Raw genomic sequence first — 26,461 nt, 5'->3', positions numbered from 1 at the left:
GCCTTACCCACCACCCTGCAAGATAACATGTGTGGAGCACTATGAATATAAACCACTTGTTTGGCTGCCTGATAGAACCCTTGCTAATGTAACAGCTTAGATAATCTAAATATTCCCTTTGGGCAGATACCAAGGATATTTAGTTTATCTCTCTTCTGCAGAAATGAACACTGGACCATTAAAATGATTGATTTTTAATGAAATCTGATGGAATTTATACAGTTTTTTTTTATTTTCTTTTTCAAAAGAATGAAGGAATAGCCATGTCTTCTACTATTTTCTAGTATTCCTTCTTATCTTCACGGTTTAAGGGGGCTGATGAAAGGAAAGAACCAAAGGGTTACTTTGTAAATAAATTATGGTCTGAGAAGATTTCAATTTTAGCAGGACTCAGTGAATCAATTACACCTGTTTCCTCTACCTGAAAGGAAACCAGTATTTAACTATTTCACACATATATTGGAAAATTAAACATGTATTAATATTTCAAAATATTTATGAAATTTCTCAATTAGAACACTTAAAATTGAAAAGCTTTATACTATCATAATCATTATTTATGGTGAAGGAATCCTTCAGTTTTGGATGATCTTGTTCCTGTGAGTCTTTTCTAGTTTTCTCTAAATTTTCTGAACATAAAGGACCTGGTATGTGAATGTTTTATGAATACAAATAGTTCCTCAATTGTTTTCATGCAAATAAATCTCATGTTATTGGGATGTCATCCATGTGACCACTTTTCTGTAGTCTGCACTTTTGCATTTCAAAGAGCTTTCTATCAATTGGAAGAAGTGACATTTTATGTTGATTTTGAGATATAAGATGGTCCAGAGGAGAGGTATGTGCTATCCCTTTTCATAAGAGAATTGTTTCCTAGTCTCCTCTTTTTGTTTTTCTTTTTTTTCTTTTTCTTTTTTTTTTTTTTTTGCCTTGCCCTATTAGTCATTCAGGATATGAAAAGAAAAACACAATTCTTTGTTTGCAGCAAATACAGCACTAATATATGTCGTTCTCTTTGCATTTTCTTTCTGATCTTCCAGTGTGCAGAGCAATTTGCCTGCTAATTCATTTACAGCTGCTTTTGTGAGCCTGTCTGAACACCCAGTAGAGTAGGAAAAATTTGCAAGCATAAACAGGCAGAAATGTTTCCTGCACTAGCCATTTGGAATGACACATTGGAATGAGACATTTGGAATGCTGGCATCTCCAGCAGAAGGATTACGTGCATATGCAGCACAGTGACAGTGGCTGAGCAAAAGGCTCGTGGAATCCTTTGGCTGCTCAGGGGTGAACTCAAAGTCAAGAGCCCATCTGCCCTTTTGGCTGGACCAGATCACCTGGAGACATCCTTTCTGCATATTAGCACCTTTCCTTCTCCCCATCATCTCTTGCAGCTGTCACCAGGTTCTAATTTCTAACTTCTTCTAGTCAGAGTGACTATTTCTGTGGCTGGCCTTTGCTGATCTTCATGGTTTTGCCCTACAGAAGTAGGTGAGCCAGCACAGCTGGTGATGATCCTTGGCGTGAAGTCTGCTCACCTAGTGCTGCCATGGGGCAGAGACTCATCACAGAAACTGATGCTGAGGTCTCAGCATGGCCAGGACCTAAATCAGGACACCAGACCCTGCAGCATGCATGACCCAAATCATGACACCAGACCCCACAGCATGCCAAACATCCACTAAGAGGAACCATCTTGCACTGCATTTTCTGGCATGTAACACACCTATGTACTGCCACCATAAAACAGTAACCTTACAGATGAACAGGACTTCTCCGTTGCCATACTGTGAGTGGAGAGAAAAATTCTGCTTACTTTGGTACTTGTATACTTTCAGGCACTTGTCACTCACCTGTTCTCTTGATTCTTGATGGTTTCTCCATAGTTTTATTTTGCCTCTTCCTCTAGGCAAGGATGACTGATTCATAAAGGTCACAGTTGTACTTTGCAAAGTCAGCATTGGCAATATTATCACTGTGTTCACAGTCTACAATCTCAATCAACTGGTTTTAAACACTGAGTGCAGAGGAATACAGAGGCTGCTAATAGGAAATTGCCATCTCTCTCTCTCTCTTTTTTTTTCTTTTTTAATATATGACTGAAAAGGAAGCATTCTTTCTTGTCAAAAAGCAGAGGCACATTTTATTTGCATTGTATCTTCACAGTGGATAATGGCCAGTTAAGCTGACTGATGATGACTGAGTGTTTTTTTTAGGAGTAGAAACACAGTAAAGGTCTTCTCCTCATTCTCAGGGCCCAGCATAACAAATTAGAAACACATGGTTGAAAGACCAGAATATTTGTGAAGAAACATGGAAGGAAGGATATTCCAGAAATGTGTCATCTTGGGTCTGAGGCAGGGGTAAGTTTTTGACTCTCAGTTAACAGGATTTGACTGCCAAAGCATACATGTCACATAATCTGTGCAAACATTGAGGGACAAACCCGTGCCATTGACTTTAAACTTCCTCAGCAAAGTGGAATTTCTCATTCTGTGAAGTGTCCGAGAACATAATTATCAATTCAAAGTCAGAATAATTTGATTCAGTCATTATTTTCTTACCTACTAACCAACAACCACCTCTCTCTCTTCTATCTAGGACATTCTAGGGAGAAAATCTGAAATGTTTAAGGGAAGAGCACACCTTTGCCACTTATTTTCTGAAGGAAGACAATGGATCTGGTGACCTTGGCTTTCTACTGAGTGAGAAGGAAGAACTTTATTCTTGTGGGCCAAAGAATTACACTGTGGAGCATAGTCCTCAAAGGGAGTATACAACTTGCTCGGATTTCTCATGGAAATTAAAAAGTCTTGAAAGATCCCTTTATCCATGACACATGTAGACAGCCTTTTTTGAAATTTTTATTTCAGGTTTTCCCTTGGACAAGTTGAAAAAGAGAAGAGAGAGAGAGTGCAACAAAGAAGGAAAAGAGAACTTGACAAGAAGGTAAGGAATGAAAGAAAAAGGACATTATCAAAAGAAAAAGAATATCACAGTAAAATCCAGGATGTCTACATGTGAAGGTGCAAGTTTAATACAGGTGGTTAAAGAGAAGCATGAAGTGAAAAACAGAGAAGTGGGAAAGACAAAAGGCTGTGTAGGCTATGTTTCAAAGAGATAGTTTAATATTTTCACGTTATAAAAGAGAAAAGTTTATTTCATTAAAGCTGATTCCAGGTCAATGATTTGATTTTTGAGTGCTGAAGTGAAAGTGGCAAATATTTTTCCAGGTTTGTTGTAAAAGTGTTGTAAAGATAGACTTAAAATTTGATATTAAAGGAAAGAAAATATGACAGTTTTGTCAATTTAATATAAAATATAAACATTTGTTGTTTGGAAACTTTGTAAGCCACATTACAGCCTTTTTCAGAATTGTGCAATGCAATGTGTTTGGCACAGTGGGATGGGGTTTTTTGCTTTAAGGAAAAGTAATTCTGAAATAAAGAAATCTACAGCCAAAAGACATTCTCCTCTTGCACAGTGCCTTAGGTGCTGCAATCACTGTGAAGCTGAACACTTTCTATTTGCTGCCTTTGCTCAAAGCTCACTGTAACTGTGAGCTCCTGTGGCAGGGCTTTGAGCTGTGAGGGCAGCATTTTCACTTGTTTTATTCTGTTGTACACATGGGGTTGGCCTCATGTTCTCATACCTTCAAGCCCATATACAGATCACATAGACAGTTCTTACAGGATGCAGTGCCATTGGCATGAAGAATTGTCCTTCCTGCCCCTTTGCTACAACTCATCTTATGACTTTTAGTTTTTATGACAGAAACACAAAGCTTAGAGCATAGCAAAGTACCAGTGGTCACCTACATGCCAGGATTATCTGATGAAAAACCTGCACCAAAGCTTTGTGCTGGCCTGTGTGCAATGCCTGTGTCCAGCGTGTCGGAACTCAAAATGTCCCTCAGACATTTTTGGAGGTTCCAGGCCCAGGTCAGAAGCATTTGAGACCCTGGCAGGCAGCTGGAAACAGCTGTGAGTTTGGGTTTGAGCCATGGAATGATTTACCAACCTTGCAGGAAGAACAAGAAGTCACAAAAGTTTAGATATTATAATAGAAGTAGTCACAAAGTAGAGGGAAGAATTTTTGAGTGCTGTACAGGGGGGTTTAGGTCTTGTACATGGGGGTCAGAGGTTTTAAGATGGAGGGATTTGGGCCTGCCCTGTCCTTCCTCTTTCTTCTTCCTTACCTCCATGTTCTTGGTGATGTTGGCACTCACAGATTGGTTTAGAGTAGAAAAGCACCATTTAATACAGGTAATAGGCATTGGGGAAGAATTATAAACATTTAACACATAATGTACCATATAAAAGACAGCAGCAGCCCTGGGCAGGGAGAGAAGAAGCAGTCGGGAGTCAGAGAGGATGTCAGGGTGTGTGTGGCCTCTGCCTGAGCTGCTGAGCAAACCACAGCAGCTCAAGGAGAAAATCTTTTAGATAACTTGCAATAAACTGCCTTGAGACCGGACAACAGAAGACTTCTGAGCTTTTCTTTGAAAGCACGGGTTGGAGGAGAGATTTTTTTCACCACACAGAGCCACCCCTGACCTAGAGGTGAGCTCCAGCACAGCTAAGTGTGCCAGAGTCAGCACGAAGAGCATCACGAATGGGAACAGCCCATAAGACCTGCCAGAGGTTGTGATGCAGGTGTGAAGTGCTGGGGGATGGGGATGAGGAAGGCTACCATCACTATTATAACCTGCTGCTATGAGGGAGACTGCAGAGGGGAATGCTGCCCTGGCAGTGACTCCCAGCTGGTCACAGGGAGAAGCTTTCCTTGGGCTTTTCCTCCTGCTTGTGTCTTTTTATTCTCATTGTTTTTAATACCTTTAGTAACTTTGAAAGTGGTATATATATCTTCACCTCCAGACCCCACTAATAAAATTTTGTGCATTAAGCCTGTCTCAATACCCTTCATGCAACACTTACTCAAATTCAGTGCTGCTTAGTAAAAGTTAGCATAGTAAATGTGATTTATTGCAAGGTTGGAACATGTCAAACATATCCTTGTCAAGTTCTTCTAGGCTTGATCAGAGTTTTCATCTCACAAGATGTAATAGGCACCCAAAAATTTCTCTGTGTCTTGTGTGGATTCTGTGTCATTCATTCCTGTCGTTTTCTCCCTACAAAGAGAGAATTTCAGCTTGAGAGAAGGATTGGGCAAACCTGTACTGTCACAGCATCAAGTGCCAATAGGTAGATTGTCAGGAAAGATCAAACCTGAAATGCAGAGCCAAAAGAGCAAGATGTTTCTTACTCTCATTGTTGCTCTCTTGCCCCCATACATTTACACAGTACCTTACATTTAAACTTTTTTTTTTTTTTTTGCATAAAATAGTCTACCCAGGTCCTCTGAGAGTATGAATTTATTCCTTGGCTACAGTGGACTGATATATATCCAGTTAAAGGCAATGGAAAGCAAAATGTTGTGCTTGATAACTAGAGTCAGATTTTGGGTCATCTCCAAAGGATTTCACTATCTTTGTTGCTGCTGGCCATCCAGAGAGTTTATGTGACCTGTTTATGGGAGATTACATCATCCTAATTCTGTAAAAGACACCCCTATATTCTGCTGGTGGAGGAGAAAGGATTAATCAGCCTCTTGAAGTGCATCCCTCCCTCTGCAGAGGGAGCATAAATGACTAACCTATGTTAGGTACTAAAGCTTTAGATGGCTAAAAGTAGGTAAAATTAATCTCAGCCTAAGTGCTCTGCTTCTCTTTATTGTCTGTTTTTCTAACAGTACTCTTGCTCTAGCCTGATCTAAAGAGCACGCAGGAGCACTGTGTCCTTGCAAAGCATCTGCTTGTGCTCTCCCTGAAGTTAGTGGGAGGTTTTGATTGCTTTTCACACCTGCAGAAACGAGCCTGATGCCCCTTCTTGGTTGTTACAAATGAGAGTATTAACTAGCAAAGACAGATGCTGCTATCACAGCAGCAGAACGTGTTCAATGACTTGGCCTGTGAATCCTCCCATGCTTCTCGTGACTCTCCAGTTCTCTCCCCACCCTGGCTGTGCAGGAGATCACACTGTAATTATGAATGCATGTTTATTTCCACTTCCTGAGGTAACCAGGTATGGGCTGCTCTTATAAAATAGTTGTCACCCAGGGAATAGAAGTGGAGCTGCATTTTTGCTCCTGGTACACCTCATTAGGTCCACAGCCTTTGGCTCAGCTCCTGCCAGCATAACTGGAAGTGGCAGTGGTATTGTTTTGCCACACAGCAGTCAGCATTGGAAGGAACAGTTGGATCAGAGGGACACACAAGGGGAGTGACTAAAAATATTAGAGAGATATCATGAGATTACTAAATAAGACCTCCAGAAGGATGTGTCTTAATTTCATTAAGAGCCATTGAGGACAATCATCTATCTTAAATAATAGATGACTGAGCATGTAATTATGTAGTGGCAGTTAAAAGAATTAGCAGCAGACCACAGAAATTTCCAATATCAGTGGAAAACAGAGCTATGTGGAAGAGAAAAACTGATATTCCATTTAATTTTCTTCTGTATATCCACCAGAAAGACCTGCATGTGTAAACTTCTTTTTTAACGTTGTAAATAAACTTCAGTGAGCTGTTCACTGGTGTGTGAAGGGGTCACCCTGGCTGGATGCCACATGCCCACTAAAGCTGCTCTATCACTCCCCTCTTCAGCTGGACAGAGGATAGAAAGTACAAATTTTAGGCTTGTGGGCTGAAAGTAGGGCAGGGGGAGAGAGCACTAAGCAGTTACTGTCACAGGCAAAAGAGAGATGAGTGGGGGAAAATTTATTGCCAACCAAATCAGAGAGAGAAGGGTAATGAAAAATAAAACCGAATCTTAAAACACCTTCCTTCCACTCCTCTCTTCTTCCAGGTCTTTATTTTACTCCTGATTTTCTCTGCCTTCTCCCCCTGCAGCTGCCCCGGGGGACAGGGAATGGGGGCTATGGTCGGTTCATCACACATTTTCTCTCATGCTCCTTTCTCCTCAGGGAGAAGACTCCTCACACTCTTCCCCTGTTGCAGTGTGCGGTCCCACCCATTGGAGACGGTCCTCCCCAAACTTATCCAAAGATCAATCCTTCCCACAGGCTGCAGTTGTACATGAACTGCCCCTTCCACGTGGTTCAATCTTCTTGAGTGTGGGTCCCTCATGGGGTCACAAGTTCTTTCAGCAAACCTGATTTAGCATGGGCTCCTCTTCCATGGGTCCTGCCAGGAACCTGCTCCAGTGTGGGTATCCCACAGGGTCTGGCTGCAATTGCAATTTCCCCCTCCCCTGCTCTAAAATCTGTTATCCCAGAGGTGCTACTGCTGATGCTGGTGGGCTTGGCCTTGGCCAGAGGTGACTCCACTTTGGAGCTGCCTGGCTTGGCTCTGTCAGAGATGGGAGAATCTTCTGGGAGCTTCTCACAGAAGCTGCCCATGAGGTCCCCCCTGACAAAACCTCGTCACAAGATCCCAAAACATGGAGACTTCAGCCAGGCTTGTAAGACCTGTTGGATAGAATTTATTGCCAAACCAAAGAAGGGGGTTATATTGAGCTGTGAACGTGCTGCCAAAATTGTGAGAGATGATATAGCAAGCAAGGATGACATTTCTCTAATCCAGTGTGATATCTGCTGTATTCTGTAAGTAATCTCATTTTACTTTACTTATGCCACTTAACATAAGATCTTAGGGTCATTTGGAAATTAAAGGATCACAACAGGCAAACTGTTCACCTCTTCCCTAAAATATGGGAAATTTTCTGAAAAATTTTGTAGTTTGGTTTAAAAGTGGTCAAGTGTGAACAAAATCCAGGAATATTTTGATTGTCTATCCAGGATTATTCTAAGAATTTGTCTGGAATATGTCAACATCATTTTCTCCAGACTTCATCAAGTAATACAGTTAACTATGTTATATTGCAGTAATGTGCAGGGAAACCTGTGTTTTACCACTACTGGATCCCATTCAGAAGTAAGGTAGAAGATTATGCCTATCAAAAGGACCATAAAATCTGAATATGATACTTAAAGGATTTGCCTGCACAACTTGTAACTAGTTTAATTATATTATGTACAGAGATGTTCAATCAATGTGACCAACCAAAACATATGCTAAATATGAAGTTTCTATTAAGCTTTGCTGCATAATTAAACCACATAGCACAGCACACTGCCAAAACTGTCACTGTGGCTGATATAATCGTAAGGGAAATAAAAAAAATAGAGCTTTTGGAAGTACAGCATTTTTTTATGTTAAAGATGATGACATTGAAATAAATAAGATTGATTAGTCATATGGATGTCTTTATTAGTACTTCATAGGAAATAGATTTCTTGTTCTATGAAAATTTAATACTAAAAAATCATTCATTTCCAACTGCAATACAAAAGAAAACCATTCTTAAATTTATTTTGCATTGTTGAGTTGTATTATTTCATTTCATATTGTTTTTAATGGAAAATTATGCCTTTTGTTTGTGAAAAGGAGCTGAAATGCCCTTTCATGACAGTTTTGCTGTATTTTCATGTAGTATTGTGCAAAAAATATACCTCATAAGGAATGGCCTACTCACATAAATATTTTTTATTTTATTAATCAGTAATTTCTGACTAGAAATGGCAAAAGATTCCCTCTTTCAGTCCTAGGCAATATAACACATACAGGTCTGGGATAATTCCATTGGTTTTAATTGATTCTAATTTTCGCTATTCAGTACCATGTCTCAAAATTTGTTTGAAACTGTGTAAATCCTTCCAGTTTCCTGATATAACAGTGATAAACTCTCTGATGAAGGTCTATTTTTGCACAGGATCTGGAAAGAGAAGGCATTTTTCCTTCTTCTTATGACACCTTCAGAACCTGTAGTCTCTGCCTCTCTCTCTGTGTTTCTCTTCTCCCTTTTTATTTGCTTTTATTCCAACCTTGCTTCAGTTTCTTGCATGGCACTGGGTTCACTGCTCCCCCTTCCTCGCTCCCAAACATTATAAAAGAAAGGAGAACTTTCATTTTGAACTGTGGATGCAAGTAACATGGAAAAGTGCACCCTACTCTGTATTTGGTTTAGGGAGGCAGGTACAGGGCTTGACTTCATTTAGAACTCTTTCTTTTTTAATTCCTTGAAACTACAGACTGGCATCTTTGTTCCATTGTTGCCTTATATTTTCCACTGTGCTTCATTCACAAGGAAAATGGGCATTTGTGAGGCAGAACCAGCAGCTGTTTAGAAAAGAAAGAAGCAAATATTATCTCTGCCAAAGGGCCATTACATAGGTGGAAAAAGCATAAGTAAGCACAATTTGTGCCTCACAAACCCAAGGGCTACACAGCCGTGGTGGGTCATGACCATTGGGTGCAGGACAGCCTCTCAGGGAGCAGGATGTATGCAGAAAATAAGCAAAATAATGATGAACTGAATAAAAAGTACAGGCTCCTGAAATGCTAAAGGCAGACTTGCTCTGAAGCTCTTTTTTGTTTGCTTAGTTGCTTCCATGGCAAGGCAACCACCTAGGAAAGTCAAGAATGGAACGGATTTTGTCTTTGGAGCTGTGATGTAAATGGTGCTTAAGGATATTTTGCCTCATTCCTCTTATGTACTCTTCCTCTCTGTAAAACTATTATGAATCCAGTGCTATTTGTGCTGACTACTTTGCCTACGTGTGTCTTTTCTTGCCTTCAGAGAATCCTGCATGGAGTTTTTGGTACCTGTCCTGTTTTGGTTTTTTTTGTTGGTTTTTTTTTTGTTTGTTTGTTTTTGTTTTTTTTTAACTGTGTGCTGGGGCTATCAAAAAAAAAAAAAAAAAGAAAAAAAAAAAAGACTGCCTGCCAAAGTGTCATCTCTCATTTAGGGGTGCTGTTTATTTTGCCTGGCTGTAGACACTCCGCTTGTTCCCTGCCTTTCCTTAGCAAGTGAGAGAGGCAGCTCCTTCCCCTGAGCCATCTTTCACATGGGATAAATCTAACACAAGCAGCAGGAAGGGATTTATGGGAATCCAGGGCTTCCCTCTGGCTGCCCTGGAAGGCCTGGGACCCTGGCAGGGGTCAGGAACCCCCCTGGACAGAGCCCCCAGAGACACTGTCTGTGATCTCTGTCCATGGAAAAGAGTTTTCAATCTTACAGGATGGATTACCAGCTCTGAGTGTTTGATATGAGTAATAATTAAGTGTGGCATGGGTGTAAAAGTAAAATTTTAAGATTCTAGATTAGGGGTTCAAAGGGGACAAGATGGAGGAAATTGGGTGTGCCTTGTCCTTTTTCTCCTTCTTCATGCCCTCCATGTTTCACTGCAGTGTTGGCATTTTTCTATTGGTTTAGGCTGGGGACACACTGTTCAACGTAGGTGACAGATATTGGCACGTTATTGTAAATCCAGCACAGGTAGTTTCTGGTATTTAATGTTTGTAACATCCCACTGAGGGCACAGCCCCACACGCTGCCCTGCAGGACAGAGCTGCGGCAGGGCAGCAGAACATGTTAGAGATAAACAGAATAAACAACCTTGAAACCAGCACAGACGAATTATGGCTTCTTCTTTGGCAGTGGGGCAGAAAGACAGAGACTTTCTACAATCTTGGGATCACCAATACCTCAGATTCTGACTGGGATTTGCTATGCTGTGTCTCTAATCCAGTCTAATTCAGAGCAGATGGCTCAGGGAGCTGTGCATGTGGCCACCTGCAGTACTGGCCTGACTGTCCCTGTGCCAGGGTTTGTTCCCATCAGCCTGGCAATCCCCACCCACCCCTCCAACCCGAGGGGCAGGAGGCTCCCATGCTGTGTGCCCTGCAGGAATCCACAGAATCTTTTCTTACGCCTGCCTTACTTAATTATCTATAATCTTCTGGAAGAAGGTGGTTAAGCTTAAACCACGTTTTGTCCCTTAAAATCCCTTGACCTGGAGGGTGTGGAGGAGGGCTGCTATCCCATTAGCAGCTTAGTGCACAAGGGCTGGAGCCCCCAGGGATGCAGGGAGCTGCAGGTGCAGCGTGTGATGCTCACCTGAGACACATCGAATTGGCAGTGAGGAGTTGACTTGCTATTTTCCTCTTGGAGAGTTGGGTTAAACACACTTTTGGAATAGCAGACAGTGGGTTTCCCTAGTAGAGCCTCAGAAGGGCTGACTTCTCTAGTGGTCTCATGGAATCTCCAGTTTAAGTGTCCTACAGCAGGCTGTCTACTCTGCCAGGTGTTGTAAAAGACAAAGTCAACAGGCTTTATTCCGGAAGAAGAAAGGATCTGGTTTCCTTCTGACCCAGTCTGACATACAGGAGAGAAGGCCTTAAGTTTTCAAAAATCATGAGCAAGGCTCACCACAACCCAGTCAGAGGATATTGTGGTGTTAAAATTAAAAAAATTGTCATTTGAATTACATTCTGATCTTCAAATTTAGTCAAGAGGTTTTTTCCATAGTCTGGAGGGCTAAAACCTTTTTTTTTTTTTTTTAATGGAAGCTGACAATCTGTCAAAATAATTTTAGTATGGGACCTTTATGAAAGATAGCAAATATAGCAATGTCATGATAAAAATCACTGACTTTGGATCCATTCTTTGCCTTGAAGCACACGGAGTGACAGACTTCAGAATTTTCATGCCAGCAAGCACAGTTGCAGATTCCATCATTATTTACCTAAATGAAACATATAACTATTTTACTGAAATGTTTTCAGCTAGAAATTAGCCTAATAATTTAGTAGATTCAGACTGGAAACTTATTCTGTCCTCATCAATTCAATATCTGAATGGCTCGTAAGATTAAAATATACTAAAAATTTCAAGGTCACTGTCTGTTCACAGTAATTGAAGTTGACTCTCTTTTCTATGAAGAACTATTTGGTTTTTTTTTGTTTAATATGTGATTCTGCACTTGATTTTGCATGTGATCTGTTAGTGCTACAAGTTTATGGGGTGATCGTGTTCAAAGGAGATAAGATTTGAATCTGAAATCAAGGTACTTTGTGGTTTTGGTCATTAATCAGTGTAAGGTCAGCTATTAAAAAAAAAATTATTGGTACATAATACATAAATTTCTCCTGCTTATATCTACTTAACAGAACACACTGGCAGTATGTGGGCATGTGTATATACACATTCTCCACACAGCAGGCAGAAAGAAGAGCAGAATAAAAGGTTAAGAGCAGCTAAAAGGTGTATTTGACAAAAGTATAAACTCAGTAATTAAATATTCAAATTGCAATGCACCAGGTGGGGATAAGCTTAGAAACCATCACCAGAGCAATACATTTATTGCTATTAAGTTTAACTTTACTCTTCTGCTCCACAGTGTGGAAGGGAAGAAAATCATGGGACAATCACATAAACCAATCCTGTGCCCATAAGAAGATAAATTTGCTTACCCTGCCTCATGTTGCTGTATTCTCCTTTCCCTGATTCACACAGGTCTTGCAGCAAAATTCTAATTCGAATCCCCGATGCTTTTTATGCATCCAGGCATCACAGAAATTAAGAAGGAAGCCACATCTAAAGGGGCAGTGTCTGAAGTTCTCTTTTGAAAAGGGGTATTCATTAGGGAGAAATGAAGTGTAGTGAATAGAGTCCCTCATTATCAGAAAGGAATTAATAGCATGATCAGCACTAGAAACAGACAACTGCTTGTACAGTGTCTTTGCATCCAACCTCTCTGCTTGGACAACCCCCTCCTTTCTGAAAGCTTGGCCATTTTACTTTTTTTTTGGTGAGAAAAAAGAAAAATCCATGCCTGTCACTGAATTCTGACAGAATTATTATATAGATGTGTGCATGCATGTATATATGTACAAGCTTCTCTGGACAACCTGTTTCTGTGTCTTTATTTCACAGTAAAGAATTTTTCAGGGCTATTTTTTTTTTTTTTCCCCCAGACATTTCCAAACAGCCTGTATATTTTCACAGGATTATTGAAAGACAGCAATCAAACAACAAACCTACACGTAACAAACCTACAAAAAGTATCCTAGAAGGAAAGGAGTGGTTTGGAATCTCTCCTGGAGGGAATAGAATAGTGGCATTGTCAGTGCTTGGTCAATGCTGACCTATGTGGTGTCTGAGTTTGCAGTTTCAGACAGAGAATATATAGTCATATAAACATATCTACCAGAGATAAGACACTCAATAACTTCAAACAGAAAATTTGTATGTGTGTGAAAGAAAAGGGAAGAGAGATCAATGAAGAGGCAAGGACGTGCTCCATTTCTGTCAGTTCTTACTGTAAATTTGAGGAAAGCAGCTGTTGCCACCAGTGATCAGAGAACTATTTGTAAATTCAGTTACCAGACAGCTCCAGAATTGTGTAATGGTCAGACAGGAATGGAAACAATGGTGCTGTGTACTTTTAGTGCCTGAGATTTATACAGTCTGTCAGCCACTGACTGATGTGCTGAATGGAAGTCATATATGAAAACTAATGAGGAAATGTATTTTCATAGAAGTTAAAAATCTCGTGCCATGTAGTGGACTGGAAAAAAACAAGCCCTGTTTTTTGCCTGTTTCTTAAATCCCATAAATTGAGAAATTTCCATATGGTCTCCAAGGTTTTCTGCAAGACCAGCACTGCCAGGTCATTGGCACTCTGCTGGCTTGGTGACAGAATTCAGCAGAATTTTAAAAATTGTAGATTATCTCCTGTAAATCTGGGTGACTTCTTCCTTTGGAGACAAGCAGAAGGTCCTAACAAAATGTGTGGAGTATGAATTCACTCAAAAAGGTCTGATTGGAGTAGTATTTCTCTAAGTGCTGTAGGATGTCTGCACTTTAAGATAGGTCAAAATTCAGTGAATAGAAGACCAGATCAATACATCTAGTGATTTGGGGTTTTTGTTTGCTTACTGGAGCAAATGAATGTTTGCTGTAGGTCAGCAATTTTATTCAGGCACCCTAGGCCAGATTTTTTAATTTTATTAAATTGAAATAATTATTCAATCTGAATAACTGAAATTCAGATTATACCCATATATACAAACTGAGAAGTGTCCCCAGTTCCTCTAGCATTTCTTCTCGATGCTTTAAAACATCTCTGCCTTTGAGGGAGAGGGCAATACAGCCAGAAAAAAAAAGTTGAGTGATGTAAAACTTGAATACAGACTAATTTAGATGTTTTTATAAAGCCTTGCAGACTTCTCTCCACAAACCATTAAGTCCTAATTGCCACACTAATGTTATTTTATATTGTAAGTGCAGCTCCCGAGTCCTAATATTATGGCACCCAGTGGAATTAAAGCAGGCACTTAGCTTTACCACCTTCTCTGCTGTAACCTTTTCAATCTGTGATTATTATTCTGTCAATGCACACTTGTTCATTATTACTTAAAGGTGTCGTCCCTTCCTCCAGGAAGACACACTGCTGTGTAAATTAGGGCCGTAACCAACCTGTTCAGTGCTGAAGCAAGCGCCTTTCTTCTGACAAGACATGAATTAAGGGCTTCTTTCCTCCCAGTGGAAGGAGCCTCTCTCCTTCATTCCTAATAAGGGCAATGCTGAGGTGGTTTAAAAGGCTCTTTTCTGTTAAAGGAGTTTGATCTGTGATAATCTCCTATAATCTGGATACTAGGAGCAAACTGAGTATTAGGTCTGGACCACAAATCCACTCCCAGCCTTTTAAAAAGCAATTTATTTATTTCAAAACTCATTTGAATACATTACCTTCCTTTTCCTTTCCATAAAGGGCATTAAGGAAATGCCTTTCAAATTTGATTAACTAATATTAGCTAATCCCACTTCTGGTAATTGCATTTCTCCTTCAGGAATTTCACAGCCCTTTTAGAAATCGTACAGTCTTGTGTTGCAAACTACATGCTCTAATCCCACGTCAGCTTCTCAGCTCATTTTCTTGCTCTGAGTGTAAATGCAGCACAGTTCAGGAAACATTATAATTTCCATTTTAAGTCACCATTAAAGCTCTTAGAGTTACATTTTCCAGATAAATCATCCAAAGAATTTTTTGTTTCTGTTGTGTTTTCATTTGTGAATTGCTTCTGATCTACCCTAATTTTAGCAAATCTTAGTCTCATTTGCAGATATTTTTGCAGAAGGAGGTTTTATTCTAGGATTTGTGATTATATTACTAATTTTAGCCGTTACATTCCCTATACAGCTATTTGTGGTAAAACTAATGTTATCACTTCTAGTCCCTTACTGTACCAGAATATGGCCAAGTGATGAAAAGGACATGGAAAACAGCAAATAATGAGTGGGGAATACTTGTACTCATGTGAGAGTACTATACTCTTACAGGCAGTGGTAGAAAGACCATTCCTCGTTCAGGAAAAGTAACTGACAAAGATATTTAATAGTTGAAGACAACATGGGGTGAGCAAACCACAATACCACACACACTTTGAGTCTGCCTGGGTTGTCACCAACAGAGGTAGTAAAGAGAACATCATTCCTTCATCAGCTGCTTTCTATCAGGTAAACAATAACAGGCGACAAAACATCCAAGGGAAACTATTATCATTGTGGAAAAATATCCCCCTACTCTTTTGGGAATGACTGCTAAGTAAATCCTGCTTTGAGAGATGGAGATGACAGAAAAGAAGACAAGAATTTAGACCTGTAGAACTGCTGTAATTTATACAGGTTTCTAGGACTGGTTAGGTTATACTGAGGGCTGTGAGGAGTTTAAGACCCGAATAATTCAGACCTATCTCTGTTCCAAATATTTGGGGTTGAAGTTTTGGGCAGAAAGCATATGTGGATATTCCTGTCAATAGTTATTTCATATTTAGCCCTTATTTTCCCACTGGTTTGTACTAAGGGTGTAAGTTCTTAAATGACTGGATGTTTCTTTTGGTGGATTTTGAAAAACATATGATATCTGTATGGGATTTCATTCTGAACAATAATGTGGCCCATCTATGTATACCACAAATCATATGGAAATGGAAACCTGTCACACTGCATTCTACATTTATGGGAATGAAGTTATATAAATACCTAAAATAAATATTTAGAATGATTAGCTTACTAAACATATAGAACAGATACTCAAAAATATTCAGGAGAGGATAAGGCACCTGAAGGGTAGGAGATCCTCTCTTCACTAAAATCCAGGTCACCTGTCCTGGAGATTAATTCCAAAGCTCCTCACCTGGTACCATCCATATTAATGCCAGATGCAATTTCAACATGGTGACATTAATAACAAAACTAACATGTCTGATGTAGGAATAAATTTTAGCTCTTCTTTATGTCTATGCTTCGCATCCTGCTGGAATCATGGTAAACCTAGGGGCTCTGTTTAGTCTGTATTTATGTCAATTGTTTCCTCTATGATTGTTCTGGAGAAATCAAACTGAAATGGCCATCCCCAGATTATTAATTAGGAGTGAAAATATAGCAAGGTCCCAAGTATTGAACTGCGTGCATGAACCCATTGAGATAAAACTAAAGGATATATCTCCAGAAATTTGTGTCCTCAGTTTGTGATTGATGAAGGATCTCAGTTCATTTGGTTGTCTTGTTACACTGAATAATTCAAATAACTGTAATTGTAATCATCAATTACAATTACAATTGTAATTTTAAGTCAGTGCAGTCAGCAGCAAAGTTGCAGCAGAGTAACTGAGAATGGAGCACGGCCAGAAATCACATCAGCCATGTTCATTCTCCTCTCATGTGCAGCTACTTCATGGCATTGACTGGGCTGGTGTGTACAGCAGATGAAAAATAGCCTCTTCCCAAAATCAAATGATAAATCAGTAAAGAAAGGAAACAGAGAAGGAATGAAATCTCATCAGGGGATGCGAAGGGGGCTGGAGGGCTAAGAGAGAAGATGAGGATGGGAAGGTGGTGAGTCCTGGAAAGCCAGGATAGAGATGTAAGTTGCTTCCATTTCAAATAAACTCAAGTTCTTACAGGCTGATCTAAATGACAGAAGTGGGGTTCCCCTTCTGGACTTAGGTTCTGCAGGATTTTGTAACCCGAATTCCCCAAGGAGGGAAATGTTCCTGAACCTTATTGAAGATTGTTCTCAGTGGTCTTTGTAAGTGAAATATAACATGGGTGGCTTCGTCCCTCAGATTCTGGTGGCCCAGACCAGCAGTAATAATCAGATTTGGGCACCCAGCAGGTACAGAAAACTGTAGCCCAGAAGTTGAAGCCAAAACTGTATTGCTCTCATCTGCATTCATGACTTCTAACCAGTGCTACCCATTAGTCAACACTCAGCATATCATTCAATCATTTGGGTCTGTGCAGTCATTTTGGATGTGTTTGTGTAGCAGCCCAACCACACAGCAAGCTGAGGCTCTCTGGCAGCTGTTAAAAGCATTTGTACTAATGGCCTCAGGCTTGTTTGCATTTTCATGCACCTGCTCAGCTTGGAATTGGCCTCACAACTTGATTTTAAAGGTCCACAATCCTGCTGGGGTTTCTTCCGTAGAAATCCATCATTTCTGGTCTTCTATTAAAGAAGGAAAAAAAAAAAAAAAAAGACAACATCTCCTAGTGGCCCAAAATTCAGGAGCACCAGTTTCTTAGGATCAAATTTGTGCTATATTGAGTGTTTCTTATCTGATCTCCAGATACTATTACACAACCTGCTAGTATGCAATAATCTCTTAGAAGATGAATTTTTTTTTCTACAGAGGTTTTTTATTATATGCACATCCAGAGGTGTATCTGAAAACAAGAACTAATATCTGCTCTTTTTTTTTCTCAAAACTAGATAAGGAAGTCACTGTTTGAAGTGATGGAGTTTTGTTTGTTTGTTTTTCAGGGGTTTTTTTTGAATTATGGGCCAAAGTTTCATATTTCATAAAGTTGCTATGTGTTTTAATGTTGCTGCTTCTGTTGCCAAGAACTTTGGTCTGCATTTAGTGACAGTGAAGCACACAGAAGGTGCACTGCATCCTTCTTGCAAATTAGTAATATTCTCATCATCTCTGCAAATACCTGTCCATTTCCAAGTCCCTCAGGCAACCCAGTTTCAGATAATAAGAACTACCTTGTTTTAAAGTCAGGCTTGACAGACTCAAAGGCAGGAACTCTAAAAGAAGAGGAAGCATTCAGAGTGGTTTTTTGGTTTTGTTTTTTTTTTTTTTGGTCCTAGTTTTAATTCTGCTGTGCTTTATTTTTCAGGGTGTGAATTTTGGAAGGAATTCTTTGCTTCTTTATGGAGAAGGGGATAAGGATGAGCAGGCCATCAGGCTTTGGGACAGAATCCTCTGAAGTTTTCCTACTGGTACTTTCTCTGAAATAACTAGTGTCCTGTCACAGGATACTAGGATAGAATGATTTATTAGACATGGAATAGCTGGATCTAACATGTTCCTACATCTCCACGCCTCCTGTCTCAGCTGTGACCTGTGCAGTGATCCTCTTTGGATCCTGCTTCAGCAGACTTTGGCATGGCTGTTCCACCAGTGATAGCATGGAACTCCCTGCTGCAGAAACACTTGGATCTCATCCATCTAAGGAGCACCATCTTTCATCTACAGCACATCCCATTTATGAGCCTAATCATTTGAAAATTTCCTTCTCTGAGTCATATTCAAAGGAAGGAAGATTAACACATCCACTCTTTGGATTTTACTTTAAGTCCCACCAAGACTCAGGGTATAAAGATGGCATTTCATCATGCCTTTGCCTTCTCAGATTGGGTATTTCATGCCTGTAAACCAACAATATTGTCAAAGAGGAACAGCTTCCCTGAAATAACAGTCTTTTTTCCCTGTTCAGACACCTGTCTTGTGATTTGACACATAAATGGTACAGGTGGTGTTTAACAGGGCAGCATTAAACTAGTCTGCATTATTCTTGAAGAGAAGTGGCTAGGAGTATTAATACTTTTAAAATGGACTAGTCCCACAGAATTAACTTGAAAAGTGTCATCAACGATGGATATCTTTGGATATTGCATTTCTCATTGCATGAAAAATATTATGGGCAAACTTTTGACATAAGTTGATGCCCACCTCTGTAACAGTACAGGTAATGAATTGAGTGTTTCCTCTCCTATTTGCAAACTAAGATTTGTGGATTTAAAAATTATTTTCTTCTCATACAGGCCATTGATTTTCAGTGTTTCCCTTTCCCACTGGTTTCTCTAGCCCTGGGTCTGGGAGCCTCATATGACTGAGTAAAACATGTGATGCTGCCCTCTCCCAAGAACCAAGGTAACTAACTAAAGAACATCCTCAGGGCACATTTAAGAGCCCAAACAGGCACAGTGAATGCAGAACAATAACTCCCCGTGGCTGCTTGCCTCCCTGCAGAACACAAGTCCTCATTGACAGGAGACTTATCTGCATCATGTGGTGGGAGCATCAGCTGAATAAATGCCCTACAGAGGAGCTGAGACTTCGCTGTGGTCGTAGGAAATGAATGAACCCTTTCACCACCAATTAAGTTAATTTGAAGAACTCATGTCTCCCAACTCAGATGAGATGCAGCTTATCAACTAATCTACTTCTTATAAAGAAGAGGTTTCTGCTCTCTCTCTTTCTTCCACTAGTATTTAATGAAAAATGTAAATGTTTCTTCATTACCAAGCTAGGAAACCTGTACATCATAAACCATACAGATAAAGAATGCAACACGTACACATGTGCATGGGGATGTATATGCATGAATACAAATGCCTGCACTTGCTGATATATCTGTATGTGGATGTGTATTTATATCTCTGACATTTGCCATCTGTTGGAAGTGTAATATCGGGAATAAGCATCTGGCACTGTTTTGTGTAGTAGGGCCTTCTGACAGCTGATGCTAAGGAATGCTGTACCTTTGGGGATGAAGGAGTGGTTAATTAGGACAAGGAAAACATCCTGCAGAACATAAAATTCCTATATTGAAAGCAAGAGTTTCAAGGCACTCTGATTTGGTTTTCATCAGCCAACAGCCTAAAACCAGCCCTAATTTAATGTTTTCAGCGGGATCTCATCATCATGTTTAGGGGAATTTAAAGGTGAAATATGCAAGATATTAATAAAGTTTCTTGATAATGCCACATCCGGAATTGCCCAATTACAAACACTGAACACAGAGAGTCACTGAGAAAAGGTTCCAGAGAAATAGGCTGCAAGGGGTAGAGTGGGGTACTGTGAGCACCATATGCTGTACTGTGGGTTACCCACAGGTTAATGGGTACAAAACATTGCAAGCAGATGTGAAATTCAAGCTGTTCAAAGACTAAAATGTTTTCTTAGCTATCAGGTGCAATTACTCATTGCTCTCCGGGTTAGAATGTGCTTAAATTTGCTGTATTAAAGTTGCTGCATTTATTGCACCCATTCAGAAAACCTCCAAATGCTGTCTTTTGTTATCTGTCTTTGCAACCCTTTGCTGGGTGAAAAGTGAGAAATTAAACAAGCAGGCATTTGGAATATTATTTTCTTCTCTTGCCAGACCAGATCAGTCTCATGATTTGAAATACAAACAAGTTTAGCAAAGGAAAATCTACCACCTTTTCAATCTCACATCATGTTGGGCAAAGACACCTCTCATTTCTTTGTTATGCATTGTTTTATAAGTGAATTAATCCCAATTATAACAAGGTACAATGTGTAGTTTGGAGGTATATCAAATGGGTTATCTTCCTCTGAGGAAAGTGGGAAAGTTTGCTGCTCTCTAGAGCTGGAAAACTCAGAAAGAACATTTGAAACCAGAACTATATTCCAATTCATGTAATCTGTAAGGATATAAATGTAAGGAAATAGTCTGGTCTGCTTTGCTATTCACATGTACATACACAGGCACACACACACACACTTTTATTTTCATTTCATACAACCATTTGGTTCTTAGCAGACATCAAATGAAATCCACATAATCACTACTTTCAGAAATTTCCATTTTGTCATCTTGTTTAATATTCTCCAGAATGATAGGATGATATTTTGGGGATTTGTGTTGGATTTTTAGCAGGCCTAACTGTGTAATTTAACAGTGAACTCATATCTTCTTGTTTCAAGAAAATGACATACATTTTTAGGAAAAAAAGCTAGTTCCACTATTATAAAACACCTCAAAAATTAACTTACAGGAGTTACATATGCATATGCAGATGTCTTTAATTATTCCCATAGACTTCACTTTAAATTTTCTAGTCCCCCTAATTTCTCAGATTTCTATTTTCTGAAGGCTTCTGTTGATATCTGTTGTTTTCCTTACTATCTGCACTAACTTATCTTTGCCTCTAAAACATGATTGGTGCAGCTGCACATCAGACTTGATATTAACTTGAGAGACACCGTATAAACTTCTCAGCGTAGAAGTTGTCTCTTCTTTTCTCTTCTGAGATGAGAGGGCTAGGCCATTAAAGCTATCTCAGCTCCTCAATGATGAGTGAAAATATTTATTGCACCAAGTAAAGGGGCATCTTTTTTTTTATCATTTCAGGAAGAACTGATGTGTGGTTGTGCTCAGAAGTGAGGTAAAAAAAGAATCCCTATTATGGTACTATGGCAGCACTCGAGAAGAATAATCAAACCCAGGGGTGCTGAGTGAGGTACACACAGGAAAACAAATGCAAGGTAGAGATTGGTCAGATTGTGTGTGGAGGACCCTGGGGCCTTAATTTCACTTTAGCAATTAGGGCAGGGATTAAGAATGTAACCCAAACTACAGAGCTGCCTTCAACAGCTCTCAGAGGGATTCAGAGGAAGCCACAGGATAATTCCAAAGGCCTGCTTTGCTGATAGTGGAAGTAGGGCGTGGGAATCCAGGGCATCCCTCTGGCTGCCCTGGAAGGTCTGGGACCCTGGCAGGGGTCAGGAACCCCCCTGTACAGAGCCCCCAGAGACACTGTCTGTGATCTCTGTCCATGGAAAAGAGTTTTCAATCTTACAGGATAAATTACAAGCTCTGAGTGTTTGATATAAGTAATAATTAAGTGTGGCACGGGTGCAAAAGTAAAATTTTAGGATTCTAGATAAGGGCTCCAAAGGGGACAAGATGGAGGAAATTGGGTGTGTTTTGTCCTTTTTCTCCTTCTTCATGCCCTCCATGTTTCACTGTAGTGTTGGCATTTTTCTGTTGGTTTAGGCTGGGGACACACTGTCCAACGTAGGTGACAGATATTGGCACATTATTGTAAATCCAGCACAGGTAGTTTGTGGTATTTAATGTTTGTACCATCCCACTGAGGGCAGAGCCCCACACGCTGCCCTGCAGGACAGAGCTGCGGCAGGGCAGCAGAACATGTTAGAGATAAACAGAATAAACAACCTTGAAACCAGCACAGACCAATTATGGCTTCTTCTTTGGCAGTGGGGCAGAAAGACAGAGACTTTCTACAATCTCAGAATCATCAATACCACAGATTCCAACAGTAGGGCAGTGACTGATGGCACTTAAAGGATGATCACAACCCATAAGTAGCCCCAACTCTTCCTGAGGGCTGGCCACTTGCTGACTCAACTCCCTGCCTCACCTCTGAGTCCCTGAATCCTCTTCCTCTCAAGTACTGTGAGCACAAAAGGTAATTGCCCAGCACTTGTTTAATTTTACTCAGTATTTTCAAATCAGCCGGTGTGGATTGAGCCTAATTCATTAAAGCTAAATGAATTAATATTATGATTAACCATAATAAATGCAGCTGCTAGAGTGTGAAATTTATTACCTTGGTTCTTTGGCAACTATCCATTATTTTAAAACTGCATCTGCTGGCTTACTTCTTTCAATTTTATATGAGAATGTGAAAGAGTATTGCTCTTTGAGTATATGATATACTTTGAAAATTCATGGCTGCATATGTTACTAATAGTTAAGATGAACTCAATGTCTAAATTAAAAACAACCCAGATGTCATGGTCAGAGTAAAGTAGCAACATAAAAAATCCAACTGCACCACAGTGGAACAAGGCAAAGAAAATTACTAACTCACTACAAGAACTTCTTGAAGAGTTTTCAGTGCAACATAAATGTACATGTCATTAATGGTTAATATGAACTGCCATCTGGACAGTTGGATTATGTAGATTCTGGCACTGGAGGTGTCATTCGTCTCAGAAAGTGTGAGAAAAACAGGGAGTTTGAAAAATGTTCCAAACAAAGTTTGACTGGATCTCTCTTGAATCTATTAATGCTGTTGGTGAGCAAGAATCTGAGCAAAAACTTAGAGAAAGTCACGTCCTAAGTCTAAATTGCTACCTCTACTATCTGCAGATTTTAGATCAGGGTTTAGAGTACTCTAGTAATATAGACTTGTATAAATGTAACAACAGAAAAAGAGGTGAAATGCCTTTTACAAATCTCTTCTCGTGCAGTCCAAAAAGGTATATATTTTTTGATTCTTGCTTTATACCCAAAATCCTGAAGTCAAAGACATTTTTTGAGAAAGACAAAGCAAATGTCTAAATTTTAAAGATGATTTAAAAAATAATTATTTCTTAGGTTTCAAAGCAGACCACAGAATAACAAATAAATGAAAAGCAGGGACTTTTTTTTTCCCAAGTATGTTTTTTTACTGTACATTTTGTAGCAAAAAAAAAAAAAAAAAAAAAAAAAGAGAGAGAAAGAAAATAAAGGAAAAATATTCTGATCACAGGGATGTCGTTATCTAAAACTCCAAGTAGGAAACATGACGAATACAAGATCAAGTACACAGCCATGTCACAATATATCTCTGAACCTTTAAAAAAAATATACATAGAGTTTTTTCATGTGTTATTTTCTCTGTGCCTTGCATACTTTCTCCACATCTTTTACAAAATCATAGTAACAATGTGCAATTTCAGAATGGTTCCCAACAGCTGGTCAAACGAATAAATAAACAAATGACAGGACAGTTGCAGTAGCCAGCAGAATGCTAGAAATCACAGTAAAATTGGTAAGGAAAATAAATTCTGCTGGATGGGCCATGTGTATTCCTACAATCACAGCAATGTTCCCCAAAACCAATTTGAGAATCCATTTACAAACCCTGAAGAGCTCCTGTTATATGTGTCTTCCTGAGGATGAGAGACAGGGAAGTGCACCAGACTGGAGAAGGGATTCATGTAATGCAGGGGATACATGGGACATCCCCTCCTCTGTGATACCCAAATTTTAGTTAACTTCTGTGGCTAATTTGGAACATAACCAATCCCCTGAAATATACAGAAACTTAATATGCCTGATGTTACTGGTACAGTCAAGACATGCCACGGTGACCATACAGACAAGGAGTTTTTGTCACAGTAGGGTGCCAGTCTCTCATTTTAGTGGAGTGAGAGCATGACCCCTACCAGAAGCCACTGCTATCCATAATGTGGAGAGCTCCCAGTAGCTTCTTTAGTTTTCCCTTTCTTTATCCTTTATTAGGGTATGGTGATAACTATTTTCCCCATCTTTGATAGTAACACCCCTACAGATATCAATATTTTCTGCAATCTGCCTTGAGCATTGACAATAAGAGGTTATGAGGGAGATGGAAGAAAGAGGATTATTTTTTTTTTTATTATTTGTCCCTAGATCAAATTTTTCCTAGGACAAAAAAGGATGGTATTAGAAGTGGGTTATACAGTACATCAGATATTTGACTTTTGCACATATCCTCCTTTCCATATGGGGGATTTGATGAGGCTGAAAACAAAGCAAAATAGGCATGGAAACTTACCTTGTGTTGTGGGAGAAAAGCAACTCAAAAGCAGTAACAAATCAAAACAGAAGAGAAATAGTTAAATACCAACCCGAAGTCCATTCAACAACAAATATAGTTTGCCCTGATGTCACAGTTAAGACCATGAGATTATGCTGAACAATTTAGTCTGATCTGCCCCTGTGGGTGCCCTGCCTGCACTTTTGAGAAAATTCCTTGGAATGACAACCATATATATCCTAGCACCAGTCATATCCACAGAAGTGTATTTCTGTGGTTAAAAACAAACAAACAAACAAAAACAACAAAAAAAGAGGTGCCATTAAAACAAAAACAAAGAAGAAAGTAAAAAGAAACCCTGTAAAATTAAAATTCTGCTGTTAAATCCCTTTTCATCCTCGTTTAATCTTGTGTGGAAGTTCACCAGGAGTCCGAGTAACTTTTGGAAAGCAATGCTAAATACAACTAGCAAATTCCTTGAAACATTCACGCATGGTTTAGTTGGGGCCAGACAGGAATGGTACCATATGTGCCTATTCACATTTCATGACCCTCTTTCTCTTTTACTATTCCTGTAACTTGCTTGCCTATCTTTTTGGCCAGTACAACAGAAAATGTTTCCTCCCCTCTCTTTCCAATTGCACGGCCCTGAAGCAAACCGTGCTTTATAACACATGAGGGGAGAAGAGAAGCGGGGAGACGCTGATATTTACACCGTGCTTTCCATTACCCACTCTGAGCTCCCAAAAGTCCCTTTGGCCCCTGTTAGGTCATTGTCATCATACTGCAAAAGCATGCCGTTGACCGAGAGGCTCCTCTTTGTCCAAATGTTCGTTATCTTTTTTGGGTAGGTGCAACACTGAGATGTGGCGAAGTCCCCCATGTCAAAAGAATGGCTACGTTTAGTTTTGCCCTCCAGAGGCAACATGAGGAAGCTGCGGAATTTGGACTCTGTCTGGCCCAGCAGTGGCTCTTTGTCCGTGTGGCGGGCCACCGTGGAAGTTCTGGAGTCTGTCATCTCCTCCTTTTTCTGACATTTCAGTTCCAGGGAGGCAAAAGCTCCCATTAGCCGGTCAATATTGTGTTTTGACCGGGAAGGAGGCCTCCATTTACTGGACAATGTGCCCTGTTCACTTTGGAGGCTGTAGTTGTCACAGTCACGGCTATTTGCAGAGCTGGAGGATGAGGAGATGCTGCTCCGTGCAGACTGACAGTTAAACTCCATAAGTTCATTTCTCACCACCACTTTGGGATTGACTTGGGGCAAGACTCCGTTCTGAACCGGTTGTGCTCCGTTCGTCTGCGAGTAGACGTTGCTGACGTTCGACATCTTGCCCTGGGAATTGCTGCAGACCTTATAGCGGACCATGAGGATTACAATGAACACCAACAGAGTGGCCACAATGATGCCCCCAATGATCAGAATCATGGTCCCACCCAGGAACTGACTGTGCATCGATTGGCACTGAGGGTAGTCTTCTTTGGTGAAGAACTGGGCACATCCCACAATATTGGTGGCAGTAAGGGTTGTGGCCGTGTCATCCCACATTGCCAGGACGCAGAGGTCATAGCCTGTTCCAGAAACAAGGTTGGTTACAACAAAGGCCTTGTTTGTAGCTGGTATCATCCTTGAAATAAAAAAAAAAGAAAAAAAAAAAGAAAAAGAAAAAGGAATTGGTTATTGACAATTGATTACCTTGATACAAGGTAAAAGAAAGAACAGAGATTAGAAAAGTGTGATATTAACTGTTCCAAGTACTGGCAGAGAGGAGCCATAAAATTCAGAGTCATAAAATTCAAATAATCATTCCAGCTTCCCAGCTCCTGAAGATTCAACATCTCAGCATTCCGTAACACGCAAATTTTGAAAGCCAGCTCTCAACTGTGGAATAAAGGGAATAAGAAAAAGCAGACTGAACTAAACTGGGGATTCTTTTTCTCCTCACTTCCATCTGTCCTA

At 39.9% G+C, this 26,461-nt stretch overlaps 1 protein-coding gene and 1 long non-coding RNA gene across 4 annotated transcripts in view; one reads left to right on the top strand and one right to left on the bottom strand.

The window, feature by feature from the left end:
* The window catches only part of LOC115494538 (uncharacterized), a 114,909-nt gene extending 96,620 nt beyond the window's left edge, over nucleotides 1-18,289 (top strand). For both annotated transcript variants that reach the window (XR_012055342.1, XR_012055341.1), the window contains exons 4-5: nucleotides 2,602-2,949; nucleotides 18,057-18,289. This is a non-coding gene — a long non-coding RNA (uncharacterized lncRNA). The remainder of the gene's footprint in view (nucleotides 1-2,601; nucleotides 2,950-18,056) is intronic.
* A 4,636-nt stretch (nucleotides 18,290-22,925) lies between these two features.
* Nucleotides 22,926-26,461, bottom strand: part of LRFN2 (leucine rich repeat and fibronectin type III domain containing 2) — a 153,730-nt gene continuing 150,194 nt past the window's right edge. For both annotated transcript variants that reach the window (XM_030269208.4, XM_041715448.2), the window contains one exon: nucleotides 22,926-26,129. In XM_030269208.4, the coding sequence (XP_030125068.1) occupies nucleotides 25,211-26,129 (919 nt within the window). In that variant the 3' untranslated portion in view covers nucleotides 22,926-25,210. The remainder of the gene's footprint in view (nucleotides 26,130-26,461) is intronic.

This window comes from Taeniopygia guttata, chromosome 3 (assembly GCF_048771995.1).
Source record: "Taeniopygia guttata chromosome 3, bTaeGut7.mat, whole genome shotgun sequence".
NCBI lineage: Eukaryota > Metazoa > Chordata > Aves > Passeriformes > Estrildidae > Taeniopygia > Taeniopygia guttata.
The sequence above is the reverse complement of the archived record's forward strand: the minus strand, read 5'-3'. Positions and strand labels throughout refer to the sequence as shown.